Raw genomic sequence first — 18,164 nt, forward strand, 5'->3', positions numbered from 1 at the left:
GCAAAGGTATATAAATAAAAACACACAAAAAAATTCTATACAGCATGTTCCAAGTATGGCAAATCGTTCTTTGCAGAGTTAGGTTATGTGGCTACAGACAGCTTGGAAATGCAGAGTCTGGGGTGTCAAGAGCTCTGAATGCCATATTAAGGAGTTTGGATTTACCTTGAGGATAACAGAGGAGTATCAAAGGCTTATAAATGGGCAAGTGATTATAATGAGATTAATGGTTCATTTTGTGATTTCTTTTAAAGATAACATTGAAAATTATAGAAATAATTGCAGAAAATTTGAAAAAACAGATAAGCAAAATATAAAATAAAAATCAGACATAGCCATTGTTTTTAGTTTTGTGTATATGTATGCGTGTGTATATACATACAGGGGATGATATTTATTGTTTTATAACTGAGTTTTTCTACTGAGTAACATATTGTAAAATATTTCTATATCATAAAATATATTTCTATAACATTAAAAATGCTTATATATAATTTCTCTGAATATATGTACACTGTCCCTTGAGCCAATCAATCTCCTATTGTTGGACATTTGGATTGTTTCCAATTTTTCTCATCTATACATTACTTATATCCATGCTGTAATAAAACCTCTAGCTTTACAAACATTCTTAGTTTATTATAGCTCAGGAAAAGTTCCTAGATGTAGAATTCCTGGATCAAACGGTATGAATGTATTTAAACAGCTTTTGATCAGTGTTACTGAAATACCCTTCAGATGGGCTACAAGCATTTATATTCCTACCAGTAGGAAATGAGAGTAACTATCTCCATGAAACCTTTCCCACACCATAAACTAATTATCTTTATTTTAAAAATCTCTGGGGCGCCTGGGTGGTTCAGTTGGTTAAGCAACTGAATATTGGTTTCAGTCAGGTCATGATCTCACAGTTTGTGAGTCTGAGCCCCACATTGGGCTCTGCATTGACTATGGAGCATGCTTGGGATTCTCTGCCCCTCCCCTGCTTGTTCTCTCTGTCTCTCTGAAAATAAAGAAATAAAATTTAAAAAAGTCTCTGACCATTCAACAATCAAAAAATGGTAATTCAGTTTTGTTTTGATTTTCATCTTTGTTTACTGATGAAGTGTATATATTTTCACATTCTTGTTAGATTTATGTTTTAAAGTGTTGGATCAAAGAGGAAAGATGACCAAAGGAGACTTTGGGTAGTGGCCCACAGGGAGTTTGGCCAAGGCTTTCAAGAGAGAGATAGGGACATATATGCATATTCAGAAAGATCTTGAGAAAGACAAAGATAAAGGGTGAAGGATAAAGATAGGGAATTGGGAGAAGATATAAAAATGTATGTCATTGTTATAAGACTCAGAAAATGAGAATTTTAAAAAAAAGTGTCTGTTTTGAAATGGGCATCCTATGATAAAGTCAAGAAGAGACTGACAAGACAGCCAGAGGAAGGTTTAAACCCACAATGGATCAGGTCTGTTCCTTTATGATGAAGGAGGGAAGGAAAGGTAGAAAGGAGGAAAGGAAGACAGCTTGGTAACAAATGCAGGTAACACCTTAGATACTATCATAGGGTAATTTAAGTTTCAAAGTTAGTGCCTTTTTAGCAAAACATATTAATTTCAGAGTAGATTATACTGTTCTCAGCAAATGTTGACTAAGAGCTTATGAACTGAAGTTTAAGTTTAAGCTCAGTTTTATTAGTTTTTTATACTGGTTTTATTAGTACTCTTTGAGATTTACTGACTCCTTTCCCTTCCTAAAACTCAGGAAACAGAATACCAATTCCTCTTTTTGAAGTCACTATACCTCAGCTAAGCATACATGCAAACGGCTGAGTCTTCACATAAATACCCTGAGTCCCTAATTAAGGCCCCAAAAGATCTGTCTAAATTGTAGTTGTGTTGCCAGCACCTATGCAGTTCTGGCCTGGCAGGAGTTAAGACTTGGCTCTGAAATTCTCACAGGAGAGGTACACTTACCAAGCCAAAGTGGCTGGCCTTGGGAATTAAACAGTAGTCTCTCGCTTTCCTGCTGGCAGGCAGGAGCTGTATATATATCGCTGCTTATTATTCGCTGTAAATGGCTGTCCTGCCAATGTAATTCACGGCCCTCGATGGCTCTAGTGAACACTGTTCGTCTTGGTCTGGATAAGGAGTCTGGGGAAAGAAAGAAATGCAGCAGTTCAATGACAGACAATCTGAAGTTCTAATTCTTATATGTCTTCATCAGAGTGGGAGGATGAGAAGAATAGTTTGTGGTTGGTGAGAGCAGCCATTCTACCATCTGTCTAGTTGCTGTCTCTTTCTTGGATAGCCCTTAATTTGCCTGTCCTCTATGGGAAGAACTTTTCTACAGAAATCTATGGCTGTCTTTCTACCTCTGCAGAAGACCAATTTCTCCTAGGACCAACAGCCACATGAAAGAGAGGGACTGTGGTGCCCAGCTGCTCAATTACAAGGACACAAACTGCTTCTATAGAAATCAGAATAAGAGAGAAGTAGTTAGGTAATCTCCCTGGGCAATTTATAACCTGTCTCATTTACAGCATGACCCTTATCAGACTAAGGACTTCCATGTAATTGATATTAAAAGCTGAAAAAGAGCTGAAGCCCCGTGTATTCTGGTCCCTTTATCATACTGTTATCTATAGGCTTACAGCCTTGTTCTCTAATATGAAAAACTGATGCTGACAAGACTAATTAACATGGAATCTTACTATGCCATATCTCTTCAGGAAAAGGGTTGCAAGGAAACCAAAACAGCTTAGGATGGTATATAGGAAGACCACGTGAAAGACACACTGTCACAAATTGTGTGGATATCGAAGGATTCATAGCAATTACATTTAAGGAAATAAATACACCATAAAGGATTATTTAATTGACTCTCTGCCAGATTAAGGGCAGATGTAATTATTTTGGGATCAAGGGTTAAAGTACTATGCAGGTATTTCCAGAAGCCCAAATGAGGGGGTATATCCACTGAGCCTGTGCAAAAAATCTGGGAGGGAAAGCCAGAGGATTCAGAATGAACATGAAAGAAATGAACATATTTATTCACTAAGCAAAGTCCTTAGAACATAGTAGTTTCTTCAGAATTTGATATATCCCAGAGAGTATGGGATTGGATGATTAAATTAGAATAGCACTGACCGTATCTACTGAAATGTCTTCTCTTTCATGTTGTCCCTCAGTAGAAGCACAATGTACCTTCTACTGGCTACAGTCTAAGCACCTCTCTTCCTGAACTGAGACTCTACCTTGGGTCTGCTCAGCTCACAATGGGGATTAGGCTCCCAATATTCATTAAGTCTGCAAACAATAAGTGCCTACTACATGGCAGGTACTTGTTCCAGGTGCTAAGGATATATAAAGTCCCTGTCTTTATGGGACTTCATTTTTTTTTAAGTTCATTTATTTATTTTGAGAGAGAGAGAGAGAGCACAAGCAAGGGAAGAACAGAGTGTGAGGGAGAGAATACCAAGTAGGCTCTGCCCTGATGCAGGGCTCAATCCCATGCACTGTGAGATCATAACCTGAGCCAAAATCAAGAGTTGTACGCTTAACCAACTGAGCCACCCAGGTACTGCAGGCCTTTACATTTAAGTGGACAGAGACAGTTGAATAAACATATAGTGTATCAGATATATCAGACGGTTATGAGTGCTATGGAAAAGACTAAAGCAGGATTAAGTAGCAAGGCAAGCTAGTGTTGGGTGGGGGTTACTGTTTTAAATTGAAAAAAAAAATCTTTATCTGTCTTTGAGAGAGAGAGAGAGAGAACATGGAGTGGGAGGAGAGACAGAGAGAGGGAGACACAGAATCTGAAGTGGGCTCTAGGCTCTGAGCTGTCAGCACAGAGCCCGATGTGGGGCTCAAACCCATGAACTGTGAGATCATGACCTGAGCCGAAGTCAGACATTTAACCAACTGAGCCACCAAGGCACCCTTATTTTTTTTTTTATACAGAATGATCTCTAATAAGAACAGAAACCTTGGGGCACCTGGGTGGCTCAGTTAGTTAAGTGCCTGACTTTGGCTCAGGTCATGATCTCATGGTTCATGGGTTCGAGCTCCACATTGGGTTCTGTCCTGTCAGCTCAGAGCCTGGAGCTGCTTTCAGATTCTGTGTCTCCCTCCCTCTCTGCCCCTCCCCCGCTCGTATTCTGTCTCTCTGTCTCAAAACTAAACTATAAAAAATTAAAAAAAAATAAAAAAGAACAGAAACCTCAAGGAACTGAAGAGCAAACCTTAGACATAACTAAGGGAAGAGTATTCCAGGCAAAAGTAATAGCAAATGCTAAATCCTGATGTGGGGGCATATGTGGAATGTTTGAGAGCAGCGAGGAGTAAGTGTATTTAGAATAGAATGAGCAAGCAGGGAAATCATAGCAGATGAGGTAAGAGAGATACTAGCAAGCCAGATCACGGAAGGCCTTACAGGCCATAAGTGAAAGATGAGAAGCCACTAGAGGGCTCTGAACTGCTGAAGGTATATAGTACGGCCCACTTTTTAAAAGGATAATTAGTGTAGACATTTATAATTGTTATCTCTTCCTGATGGATAGACCCTGTAATTATTATTATCCCTTGTTACTGCCTTTACTTTAAAGTTTGTCTGATATGAGTATAGCGACTGCTACTCCAGCTTTCTTTTGACTTCCAGTAGCATGATAGATATTTCTCCATCCTCTTACTTTCAATCTGAAGGTGTTCTCAGGTCTAAAATGAGTCTCTTGTAGACAGAAAATAGATGGATTTTGTTTTTTTATCCATTCTGCTACCCTATGTATTTTGATTGGAGCATATAGTCCATTTACATTCAGTGTTATTATCGAAAAATATGGGTTTAGAATCATTGTGTTCCCTTAGGATTCATGCTTGTGGTGTCTCTGGTATCTTGTGTTCCTTGCAACATTTCCCTCATACAGTCCCCTTTAGGATTTCTTGTAGGGCTGGTTTAGTGGTGATGAATTCTTTCAATTTTTGTTTATTTGGGAAGACTTTTGTCTCTCCTTCTATTCTGAATGACAGGCTTGCTGGTTAGAGGATTCTTGGCTGCATACTTTTTCTGTTCATCACATTGAAGATCTCCTGCCATTCCTTTCTGGCCTGCCAAGTTTCAGTAGACAGGTCTGTAACTACTCTGATAGGTCTCCCTTATGTTAGGGCCCTTTTCTCCCTAGCTGCTTTCAGAATCCTCTCTTTGTCCTTATATTTTGCCAGTTTCACTATGATATGTCATGCAGAAGACTGATTCAAGTTACATCTAAGGGGAGTTCTCTGTGCCTCTTGGATTTCAATGTCTGTTTCCTTCCCCAGACTGGGGAAGTTTTCAGCTATAATTTGTCCAAGTACTCCTTCAGCACTTTCCCTCTCTCTTCTTCTTATGGAATTCCTATGATACGTATATTGTTCTGAAAAACAAATAATCCAGTGAAGAAATGGGCAGAAGACATGAACAGACACTTCTCCGAAGAGGACATCCAGATGGCCAACAGACACATGAAACGATGCTCAGCGTCCCTTATCATCAGGGAAAATACAAATCAAAACCACACTTAGATACCACCTCACGCCGGTCAGAGTGGCTAAAATGAACAAATGAGGAGACTATAGATGCTGGTGAGGATGTGGAGAAACGGGCACCCTCCTACACTGTTGGTGGGAATGTAAACTCGTGCAGCCCCTCTGGAAACCAGTGTGGAGGTTCCTCAAAAAATTAACAATAGAACTTCCCTATGACCCAGCAATAGCACTGCTAGGAATTTATTCAATTTATCAGAAGCACTGATGCATAAAAGCACATGTACCCCAGTGTTCATAGCAGCACTTTCAATAATAGCCAAATCATGGAACGAGCCTAAGTGTCCATCAACTGACAAATGGATCAAGAAGACATGGTTTATCTATACAATGGATTACTACATGGCAATGAGAAAGAATGAAATCTGGCCATGTGTAGCAACGTGGATGGAACTTGAGGGTGTTAGGCCGAGTGAAATAAGTCAGGCAGAGAAAGACAGATATCATATGCTTCCATTTATAGGAGGATTAGGAGAAACTAAATGGAGGATCATGGGGGAGGAGAAGGGGAAAAACATTTGGGAAGAGGGAGAGAGGCAAACCATGAGAGACTCTTGAATACTGAAAACAAACTCAGGGCTGATGGGAGGGGGAGAGGGGAAGGGGAGTGATGGGCATAGAGGAGGGTACTTGCTGGGATGAGCACTGGGTGTTATATGGAATCCAACTTGACAATAAACTATGAAAGAAAAAAGTAAAAAAATAAAACTAAAAAAAAAAAAAAAGGATAATTGGAGAATAGTATGCAATAACATAAGCAATATTGAGAACAGACCATAAGGTAGAAGGGCAGAAGCAGGAGGAGCAGTTAAGAAGTCCATCCAATAATTTGTGAAAGATGATGGCAACTTGGCCAGAGTAATAAGCAGTAGAAATAAGAATATATAGATTCTGGATATATTCTGAAGGTAAAGGCAATAGGCTTTGCTCGTGGAATAGATCTGGAGTGAGAGAGAAAAAAAAAATCAAGAAGGGCTCCATGGTTTTTAATGTGGATTTACCATATATGGAGATAGGGAAGACTATAGGAGGAACAGGTTTGGGTGGGACTGAATAGGTAAGAAATCCTACTGAGATGGCTACTAATATCAAAGTGGAGATATTGAAAAGGCTGTTGAACATACAAGTCTAGAGTTGTTGAGAGGAAAAATCTGGTCAAGGAGATACAAATCTGGGAGTTGTTGGTATACAGATGATTATTAAAACAATGCAATCACCAGGAGTATGTATACAGAGAGTAGTTGTTTGATGACTGAACCCTACACACTCTAACATTTTAGGTTAGGAAGTGGGGAGGAGACAGTAAAGGAGACTGAGAAGGAGGAACCAATGAAGTAAGAGCAGAACCAAGAGTAGTATCTTGGAAATAAGATGAAAAATGTGTTCTGATGAGAAAGTAAACAATTGTAACAAATACTACTGACAGGTCAAGCAAGATTATGACCAAAAATCAACCACTAGATTTGGCCATGGTTAACAACAGTGACCCATACAAGAGCAGTTTCAGTAGTGGAGGATGAAAGCTGACTAGAGGGAGTTCAAGGGAGAATATGAGCAGAAGTAGAGATATAAATATATACTATTCTTTTAAAATAATTTTGTTCCTTCTACTACTTATTTCTACTACCTCAGAGAAACAGGATGGTAGTCAGAGAAGCACGTGGGAACAACATGAGTGTGTTCTGTGTTTTGTTTTGTTTTGTTCTGTTTTGTTTTGTCATAAGAGATAAAGCAATGTATTTGTATACTCTCATAGGAATAATCCACAAAAAACTGTGAAGCCGGTGAAAGAGGTGATAATTCCTGAATTGATATCCTGGATAAAAAAGATGAAATAGATACTTGAGAATAAGTAGAGGGCTTAGACTTAGAAGCACAACTAAAAACAGGGGAAGAAGATGACGTTGGTCACAGACAGAGGCAGATGAGAAACTCTTGGAAGTTCTCTTGTGATTGCTCCTATACTTTCAGTGAATGAGAAGCAAGGCTATCAGCTGAATGTGAGGAAGAGGGGAGTTGGGGAGTGGGAGATATAGTTTTCAGGAAAAGATGGCATGAAACAGTAATTTAAAAGAGTGAAATAAGCATAGATTAGGGAAATGTGGTGGATGTCTGGACAGTACTATGAACCCGTTTGAAATCACTAGTCATAAAGTAAAACCAGTGACTATACTTATGTTTCTCTTCATTATGTTCAGCTATGTGGGTGTGAGCACTGAGGAATTAGAGAGTTAGACTTAGCTACTAAAGTTAGTGTTTTGCTCTATGAACAAAATAAAGGGAAAAAGGAGATTGAATATGTATGTGCAGGAGTAATTATAATGATGCACCAAGGAATCTAACCTGGATAAGGAGGAAAACGAGGCTACCAGGAAAATGAATATGTGGTAGGATCGAAATTCCTAGTGAGTTAAAGAATTATTGAAACTGGGATACTAGAGGGGCGCCTGGGTGGCTTAGTTGGTTGAGCGTCCGACTTTCGCTTAGGTCATGATCTCGCGGTTTGTGGGTTCGAGCCCCACGTCGGGCTCTGTGCTGACTGCCAGCTCAGAGCCTGGAGCCTATTTTGGAGTCTGTGTCTCCCTCTCTCTCTGACCCTCCCCTGCTCATGCTGTCTCTCTCTCTCTCCTAGAAATTAAAAAAAAAAAAAAAAAGAAACTGGGATACTAGAGAAAATAAACTAGCAAGACTGATGATGGTAATTAGAGCTGCCTGAAATTTAGATTATGAAGAAGGTATAGTTATTGGTAATGACAAGGCTTAGGGTATGATCTTGGGTTGGCATGGCTCAATTATGGTGGTAGACAAGACTACTAAAAGAAAGGAGGTCAAAGAATTGAGAGACTAGAATATTGGAAGGGTCATCTGTGTGGCTTCTGAAATCATCAAGAATTCCAATATAAGTGGTGACAGAGAGCAGAGAACAGCCAAAAATCTTCAAGGAATCGAGGGGACTGACTCAGAGGTCTACAAATGACCCAAATCAGAAGGGTAGCAGATAGCATATTTTGATGACATTAACTTTAAAGCTGGTGGGTATTTTGGGAAGAAGGAAAGGATAATGATATAGAAATGGCAATGAAGAATAAATGGGATCCCTATTGGGGAGCCTGGGTGGCTCAGTCAGTTAAGCGTCCGACTTCAGCTCAGGTCGTGATCTCACAGTTTGTGGGTTCGAGCCCCACATCAGGCTCTGTGCTGATGGCTCAGAGCCTGTTTCAGATTCTGTGTCTCCCTCTCTCTCTGCCCCTTCCACACTCATTCTCTGTCTCTCAAAACTGAATAAATGCTAAAAAAAAAATTAAGAATAAATGGGATCCCTATTGATCCATTAGGTGAAAAGACATGAGAGCTAAATCAGCCACAACTTAAGAAGACTGCAGAAGAAGCAATATTCTGAGAATCAGTAACAACAAATAACCTATTTGATAAGGAAGAAGCTGCCAAAATGGAGGCATGTCTTTACAAGTATTTGATTCTCTATGACAATCTAAAGCCAATACTAAAGGGATGGTGTGTTGTGGAGGTTAGATGGTGTGAGTAAAGCCTAGCTTAAAGAAATGGCAAAACTGTAGCCTTTTCACCTCTTGTTACCTTAGTTGCCTTGAATATACTTAACAATCAGTTATGAGACACTAGATAAAACCTGGCAAGAACAATTTAAATTATTTTCTCCTTGATATTAAAAATACCAGATTTATCACTTAAAATAGAAGTGACCCACATGTAAAATCATTGTGTGAAAAAAATCCCCTATCAATAAAGGTTCCCAATGGACAAAAGAGCAATCAGTTGCCAACAGCAAATAGCTTGAGTTAGATGAACTAAAAACTGATGTGAATACTGATGCTCAGTGATCTTCATAGGCCAATGGGCTCAAAAGGTAGAGGGTACAGTATCACTGTACTGGATTTGTCTTAAAAGGGGCCAAGAGTCTTAGCAGTAATTTGGGAAGATAATCCATCCTAGCTATCTGCTATACAAAAACATTTGAGGAAAACAGAAAAGTAAGAAAAACAATTGTCAGGACATCTTAAAACCTGTGTTTTGCAGGCCTTCCATTCTACTCTTCAGGTAGGTCTTCTGAGCTAAAACCAACCCCAACTGAGGCCAAGATCCCTTAGTCATAATGAACTTAAAAGGTAAAGAGGATTCATGCAGAGGACTCTAGGAATTTATGCTGGGCACTGTAAGGACACTTTAGATATGGAAAAAGACAGCATGTCTTTTTGACATCTACAATGTCAAAGATAAAAGTTTACCCTTATTTAAGGATTGGTATTCAAGACAAACAAAAGGATAGGCTTTTCTTATTGAGGATGACAATACTGACAGACAACTGTCCAGCCACCTTTTTTCTAGCACTTTACCCTTCCACCTTTGGGAGCTCCAGGCACAAAGACCGTAGAAGGATATATGGCTCACCTGGGCTGTGACTGGCATTCTGGGGAAGTGCATTGGTGATGTTGGGCAACTCATGCCCATAGTTCCCATCCTCCAGGGGACAGACATCCAGGTCACTCCACCTCTGCAGTTGTTGCAGCCAACAGGATTTTTCTTCCAGTTTGCAGTGTGGGTTTAAAATGATGCATACCCATAAGGCCCCTGGAAAATAAAGCAACCAACATTCTTGATATCCTCTGATGTATGTTAAGTTTTACTTTTTCAGTCTATTCTTCTCTTCCATTTTTAGTGGTAGGAAAAGTTTCCAAAACATCAGCTTTTCTAAATATAAAAAATCAAATCTGTTGGGGCACCTGGGTGGCTCAGTTGGTTGAGCATCTAACCTTTTTTTTTAATAATTTTTTTAAAAGTTATTTATTTTGAGAGAGGCAGAGACAGCACAAATGGGGGAGGGGCAGAGAGAGAAGGGGAGAGAGAGAATTGCAAGCATGCTCCATGCTGGTAGGAGTGTCTGACTCTTGATTTTGGCGTAGGTCATGATCTCATCTCAGAGTTGTGAGATTAAGCCCTGTGTCAGACTCCAGGCTGTGCCTGGAGCCTACTTAGGGTTCTCTCTCCCACTCCCTCTGCCCCTCCCCAGCTCACACACATGCTCTCTCTCAAAAACAAAACAAAACAAAAAACAAATCTGCTAAAGTTTTTAGAAATGGCTTATTTTTCCTTCTCAAAGCTTACTTAAATATCCTTCCTGGATATCTGGATGTGTGCCTATAATGATGAACAAAACAGATTTTGGCTTGAATTCTGAGCTCAGATTTGCAGTCCAACATATATTTATTGAGAGTTTTCTATGTTTGAGGCTTTTTCTCCTACTGGTGATAAGACATTGTTCTAACCCTTGAAGAGCTGACTAAATGGGGGAAATAGATAGATACACATAATGTCATTTGAATATGATAAGTGTTAAGATAAAGATATGGGTACAACAGCAACATAGAGGAAGGGCACTTAGCACAAGGGCAGGGATCAGAAGGGAGTGCTCAGAAAAGGTTTCAATTTTCGGTTAGTTGACCTTGGACTTTCTGAAATTCATATCCCTCAACTGTAAAACTGAGAGCATAAAAATAACTACCTTTTTTTTTTAAAAGAAAAAAACTTATTTATTTTAGAAAGAGAGAGAGAGGAAATAGAGGATCATGCAGGAGAGGGGCAGAGAGAGAGGGAGATAGAGGATCCTAAGCAGGCTCTGCATGACAGCAGAGAGCCTGACTCGGGGTTTGAACCCATGAACTGTGAGATTATGATCTGAGCCAAAGTCAGACACTCAACCAACTGAACCACCCTGGTGCCCCAAAACAACTACTTTGTAGAGATTTATGAGAAAAATTGAAATAAGATTTGTAAAAGGCCTAGCATATTACTTGGCACATAGAAGAATTTTAGTATTTCCTTTTTTCAAGAAAAATGGTTTATTTCAGTTTGGATTTTGATACTGTTGATCAACTGTGATGCCTTAAAACTATTACATTCTTGGATCTTCTCTGTTACTGTAGCAGACTATCACATATTCTATATAGTCTATGAGTACTGTTTTTCTGGACCATATTACCTTCTTTTCAAGCAAACCTGCTTCTTTTCAAGGTTGGCTATGACTGAGCTAGATATATTCTCAATGTCAAATCAGCAATAAGCCTGGCTGCAGAGTGTCTTAAGTTAAATGTTTATGATAAACATCCTTTGGGATGAAACTATATCTGTGCACAGAGGTACTGTGAAACACTATTTCAAGGTCCTTCAAACTCAAATAGGAATGGTTTAAAGGCCATTTTTAGCCTCAATTTCAGATAATACCTGAAGATGGTGAAAATTCATTTCTATGGGTTCAGTTTTAAAAACCGACCATGAAATAAAAACTATACTATGTAATATAATAGTTTTATATTATGATGACTCTCAAGGGAATTATAGTTAGGATTTACCCAAATAATAATTATAATAAAGCATGGTAAATGCTATCATAGACATACATAAAATCCTGTAAGAATATACATGATGGAACAATGAATTCTGCATTTGGGGTCAGGAGAAGTTATAGAAAGAAAAGGACATTTAAGTTTGAAGAATAAACATGAATTAATTCTGGTTAAAGCTAACCACTGCTTCCTTCTGAAACCTCACTAAAATGAAAGTAAAGGGATAAAAACAGGTGTAAGCTCACACAGACACAGAGGATGGGAGAGATAAAAGAGAACAGCCATAAAATTTTAGAATCTGGAAAGCATGTGGATGAGTGATAGCTGACTTAGCAGAACAGACAAAATTGAAACCTCCATTGGCAGTCAGGAAAGCCCAGAAGCAGACAGATTCATGCCATAGAACTCTGCTGAAAGTGGGGCTGAAACTAGTAAAACTGGTTGGAAGTTTGTCAAAGGTCTCAGCATCCCAGAGTTCCTCCTCTAGTCAAGGTAGCTGACTGCCTGCTCCTTCCCTCTCCTGGAAGAAGGCCAGAGCTTTATTCATTGGGAAGGTTGATTCAGAGAGGCTCTGGATTGAAACTACTACTCACAGTCGAGGGGGCGGGGGTTTCCATACTAAAAACTGAGGGATTAAGTCAATACACATTGAACAAATGGACACCCCCTGACCCAACCCTCTTTCCCCACGTGGTTCTAAGAAAACTGTGACAGGCTTATAAACCAGAGACAAGAGATTGGAGAATTCATCTCTGGAAACAAATCAGCCCAAAGGGGAAAAAACAAAGCAGATAACTAAAAAAAACCCAACCAGATCATCCTCAGTTACACACACACACACACACACACACACACACACACACACACACACAGAACTTCCTTTTAGCTTTTGAGTGTTACTCTTAAATAGGAATGGACAGCTAAGAAATGTTAGATATATGAGGAAAGCACCTGACTTGAAGGACAGAGAGCAAAAGCAAACAGAAAGAATTGAAAAACTTGGAGGAAATACAAAAAAGGCAGAGAAGAGAAAACTTAAAGAAAAAAAAAAACGGCATTGATATCAGCAAAGTGAGAAGATACTGCATCTAAGAAAAAAGTGCAGGACACAGCAATAACAAAAATGGGTTCTTGAAAATTAAACCTATGATGACAAAAAAACAGATTAAAAATTAGTAAGATGTTTGAAAGATAAAACTGAGGAAACCACCTAGAAGATAAAAGACAAAAAATGAAAACAAAAACATACCATAACAATGAAAGAAAAAATAAAATTAGAGGATCAATCTCCATTTAGTATGTTCAGTCATAAAAAATAATTTAATGTAGCAATTTTACTATCTGTTTAGAGACATCCCTTCTGGAACCCTCTATTTTCTTATTCCTAATCTAGACTGTTAGTCCTCTAAGCCTGTTGCATAGTAACCTAGAAGCTAATATCCAAATAACAGAAATAGCTCCAGACAAAAAGAGAAAGAAAAGGGTGAGGAAATTTAAAAAAAAATTTTTTTTTCAAGGAAACCTATTACACTAAAGGATTCAGGTTTCCCAGCTGAGAAGGCTTAGTGAGTATTAATCAGATTAGGTTTTTTATTTTTAAAATTTTATTTATTTATTTTTAAATAGGCTTCATGCCCAGTGCAGAGCCCAATACAGGGTTTGAACTCACGACCCTGAGATCAAGACCTGAGCTGAGATCAAGAGTTGGAAGCTTAACCAACTGAGCCCCCTAGGTGTCCCCAGATTAGATTTTTTAAAAGTTTATTTATTTATATTTTTAGTAATCTCTACACCCAACGCAAGGCTCAAACACACAATATAGGTTAAGAGTCACATGCTCTACTGACTGAGCCAGGCAGGCACCCAAGCAGATAAGATTTTTGAAAAATTTAGTGGGCGCCTGGGTGGCTCAGTCTTTTGGGTATCTGATTTTTGATTTTGCCTTAGGTCATGATCTCATGATTGTGAGATGGAGTCCTGCATCGGGCTCTGCGCTGAGCATGGAGCCTGCTTGGAAGTCTCTCTCTCAAATTAAAAAAAAAAAAAAAAAAAGAAGGAAAAGGCCATCAGAAAAAACACAACATTTTCCTGAATGAGAATGGCCTGGTACCTCACAACAGTAAGGGGAAGCTAGAGGACAATGGAGATATGTCTTCAAAATTCTAAGGGAAAAGAATAAGATTTCCAACCTAGAATTACACACCGAATCAAAGTATCACTCAAAAGAGAGTAAAATCCAGACACTCAGCAATGCAAAATTTATCAACTATCTCCCACCCTGTCTGAGGAAGCTACTGGAAAATGTACTCAACCAAAGCAAGAAAGTAAATCCACAGAGGGGAAGATGTTGGATCCAGAAAACAGGGGGTCTAACATAGGAGAAAGGAAAAGGGAAGTCCTAGAATGATAGTGAAGAGCAGTATCTGCATGATTATTCTGTAGCAGGTTTAGAGAGCAAACAATCTAAACCAGGGATAGGAAAATAAATGGTTCCAGAAGAAATGTCTCTAATAAGATAATAAAATTGATAATTATTTGATGTGACCAAATATACTGTATGAAGATTTTAAATTACTGGTAGACAATTCAGGGGTAAATTAATGATAACAACAGAAAAATCTGCAACCTCCCGAATAGTCAAACAACAAACAAACAAAAGTAATTATTAATTCCTCAAAGAATTCTTACTCAACACATCTCTGGAGGCAAGGGAAACAAAATAAAAACTGAACTACTGGGACCTCATCAAAATAAAAAGCTTCTGCACAGTGAAGGAAACAATCAGCAAAACTAAAAGGCAACAGACGGAATGGAATCAGGCATTTGCAAGTGACATGTCAGATAAAGGGTTAGTATCCAAAATCTATAAAGAACTTACAAAACTCAACATGCAAAAAACAAATGGGCAAAAGACACAAATAGACACTTCTCCAAAGAAGACATCTAGATGGCCAACAGACACATGAAAAATTGCTCAACATCACTCATCATCAGGGAAATACAAATCAAAACCACAATGAGATACTACTTCACACCTGTTAGAATGGCTAACATTAACAACTCAGGCAACAACAGAAGTTGGCAAGGATCTGAGAGAAAGGGTCTCTTTTCCACTGCTGGTGGGAATGTGAACTGGTGCAGCCACTCTGGAAAACAGTATGGAGGTTTCTCAAAAAATTAAAAACAGAACTACCCTATGACCCAGCAATTGCACTACTAGGTATTTATCCAAAGGATACAAAAATGCTGATTCAAAGAGGCACATGCACCCCAATGTTTATTGCAGTGCTATCAACAATATTATGTTAAGAGCCTACATGTCCATCCATCGACTGATGAATGGATAAAGAAGATATGGTGTCTGTATATATATATGCCTATATACACATGGAATGTTACTTGGAAATCAAAATGAAGGAAATCTTGCCATTTGCAACAATGTGGATAAAACTAGAGTGTATTATGCTAAGCAAAATAAGTCAGAGAAAGACAAATATCATATGATTTCACTCACCTATGGAATTTAAGATACACAACAGATGAACACAGGGGAAAAGAAAGAAAAATAAGATAAAAACAGAGGAGGGAAACTATAAGTGACTCTTAAATACAGAGAACAAACCGAGGATTGCTGGATAGGCGGTGGGTGGGGGATGGATTACATGGGTGATGAGTATTAAGGAGGGCACTTGCTGGGATGAGCACTGGGTGTTATTATTTTTTTATTAAAAATTTTTAATGCTTATGTTTTTAAAATGTTTTTGTTTAGTGTTGAGAGAGAGATAGAGACAGCATGAGCAGGGGAGGGTCAGAGACAGAGGGAGACACAGAATCCGAAGTAGACTCCAGGTTCTGAGCTGTCAGCACAGAGCCCAAAGTGGGGCTTAAACCCACAAACTGTGAGATCATGACTTGAGCTGAAGTCAGACGTTTAACTGACTGAGCCACCCAGGTGCCCTGAGCACTGGGTATTATATGAAAGTAATGAACCACTGGGTTCTACTCCTGAAACCAATACTATACTGTATGTTAATTAAGGTGAATTTAAAACAACAACAACAACTATGGTGAGATAACACTTCACACCTGTTAGAATGGCTAAAATTGAAAACAAGAAACAACAGATGTTGTTGAGCATGTGGAAAAAGGGGAATCCTCTTGCACTGTTGATGGGAATGCAAAGTGGTACAGCCCTGTGGAAAACAGTATGGAGGTTCCTCAGAAAGTTACAATAGAACTACTCTATGATCCAGCAATTGCATTATTAGGTATTTACCCAAAGGATACAAGAATACTAATTCAAAGGGATACATGCACCCCAATGTTTATATAGCAGCATTGTCAACAATAGCCAAATTATGGAAACAGCCCAAGTGTCGAAGCTGTAGTATATACACACATGGAATATTACTCAGCACAAAAAAGAATGAAATCTTGCCATTTGCAATGACAGGGATAAAGCTAGAGAGTATAATGCTTAGTGAAATAAGTCAGAGAAAGACAAATACCATATGATTTCACTCAGATGTGGAATTTAAGTAACAAAACAAACAAGCAAAGGGGAAAAAAGAGAGAGGCAAACCAAGAAACAGATTCTTTTTTTTAAAAGACTCTTTTATTTATTTATTTTGAGAGAGAGTGTGTGTGCACACAGGTCGGGTAGAGAGAGGTATTTCCAACCAGGCTCTGCACTGTCAACATGCAGCCTGATGTGGGGTTCAAACTCACCAACTGTGAGATCATGACCTGAGCCGAAACTGAGAGGTGGATGCTTAACCAACAGAGCTGCCCAGGCACCCCCAAGAAACAGACTCTTAATTATAGAGAACAAACTGCTAGTTACCAGAATGGAGGTGGATGGGGGGATGGGTTAAATAGGTAATGGGGATTAAGGAGTGTACTACCTGTGATGAGAACTGCATGCTGTATAGAAGTGCTGAATCACTACATTTTTTTTTAATTATCAAAACTGTTTTATTTTCAATACAAGATAAATACCATGTTTGTTACTAGTGCAGTTTAAGGCCAACAATGGCCATATAGCAAACTGCTGAACAGTCACCTAAATGCTAAAGAAAGAAAAGACGGAAAATAAACATTAAACACGAAGTTGCAATTACAAACATTTTAATAAAATGGAATGAGCTTTTTAATAGAAGCTAATATGGAAGTCTAGTTCTCATGGACACCAAAAAGATGTCTATTTGATCAAATATCACCTTACCTTTTGCACAGAAATCTTATTGTGAAGTTACTAGTGTCAATAGCTAAAATTGTAAGACTTTCTTTGGCCTTCTGATATTAGACAAATTATTTACAAACTGTGATTTCAGTTAACTGAATCACTACATTGTACACCTGAAACTAATATACTATATGTTAACTAACTGGAATTTAAATGAAAACTTAAAAAAAGAAATATTGCTATGAATGGAAGAAGAGAAATGGGGTAATAATTGGAGGGGGATGAGAACATCAGAGGCATTTTTTTTGAGATTGAAGATATTAGAGCGCTCTGTATGCTGATGGGATTGGTCTGGTAGAGAGGGAGAAATTAATAATGACAGAGGAGTTCAAAGTGGCCTTTTATAGAAGAATCTAGAACAGAGAAGCCATTCAGGGGGCCATAGGTCTAATTTAATCTAAATGTTCCCAAGGCCCTCAACCAGACCAGTGGTGACAGGAAATAAAAGGTGTGAATGGACATCAAATTGCATTTTGAAAGTCAAGGCAACAGATGAAGTTGGTGACTGAATGTTGGGAATGAAAGAAGAATGAGAGCTTGACATTAAGTTTGGTAGACTGAGGAATGTGCCAATGCCAAAGTTAGGGGAAACTTTTTTGGTAGAAGTCTTGAGTTCATTTTTGGATTTCTCAAGCTTGAGGTGATCAGGGCATTTTTCAGTGGAAATGGTCACAGGGGAGCACTAATATGGGATTGGAACTCAGATAAGTGGAAATAAGATAAGGTTGAGTGAGATCAACAGAAGTAAGCTCTAAAGCTGTGACATTAAAAAAAAAAAAAGTTCTTAAGGGAGTATAGAGGAAGAAGAATAGAAGTCCAAGGCCCAAGTCTTGGAAACTGCCCTACATCTAGAGATCGTCTACTAGTGATAAAGAAGAGCAAACCTAGGAAAAGCAAGAAAAGTGAGGTTGGTAAGTATTTGGAGAGCCAGGCTAGTGCCATGCAAAAGAAGCCAAGGCAAGAGGTTTT

The 18,164-nt window shown here is 38.6% G+C and overlaps 1 protein-coding gene across 1 annotated transcript in view; it reads right to left on the reverse strand.

Annotated features, from left to right (window-relative positions):
• Positions 1 to 18,164, reverse strand: part of ZSWIM5 (zinc finger SWIM-type containing 5) — a 69,985-nt gene that overhangs the window by 30,322 nt on the left and 21,499 nt on the right. Inside the window, exons 5-6 of the mRNA XM_077752184.1 lie at positions 9,999 to 10,178; positions 1,968 to 2,144 (exon numbers count right to left, since the gene is read on the reverse strand). Coding sequence (XP_077608310.1) covers positions 1,968 to 2,144; positions 9,999 to 10,178 — 357 coding nt within the window. The remainder of the gene's footprint in view (positions 1 to 1,967; positions 2,145 to 9,998; positions 10,179 to 18,164) is intronic.

Source organism: Crocuta crocuta, unplaced genomic scaffold (assembly GCF_008692635.1).
Source record: "Crocuta crocuta isolate KB4526 unplaced genomic scaffold, BGI_CrCroc_1.0 scaffold367, whole genome shotgun sequence".
Taxonomy (NCBI): domain Eukaryota; kingdom Metazoa; phylum Chordata; class Mammalia; order Carnivora; family Hyaenidae; genus Crocuta; species Crocuta crocuta.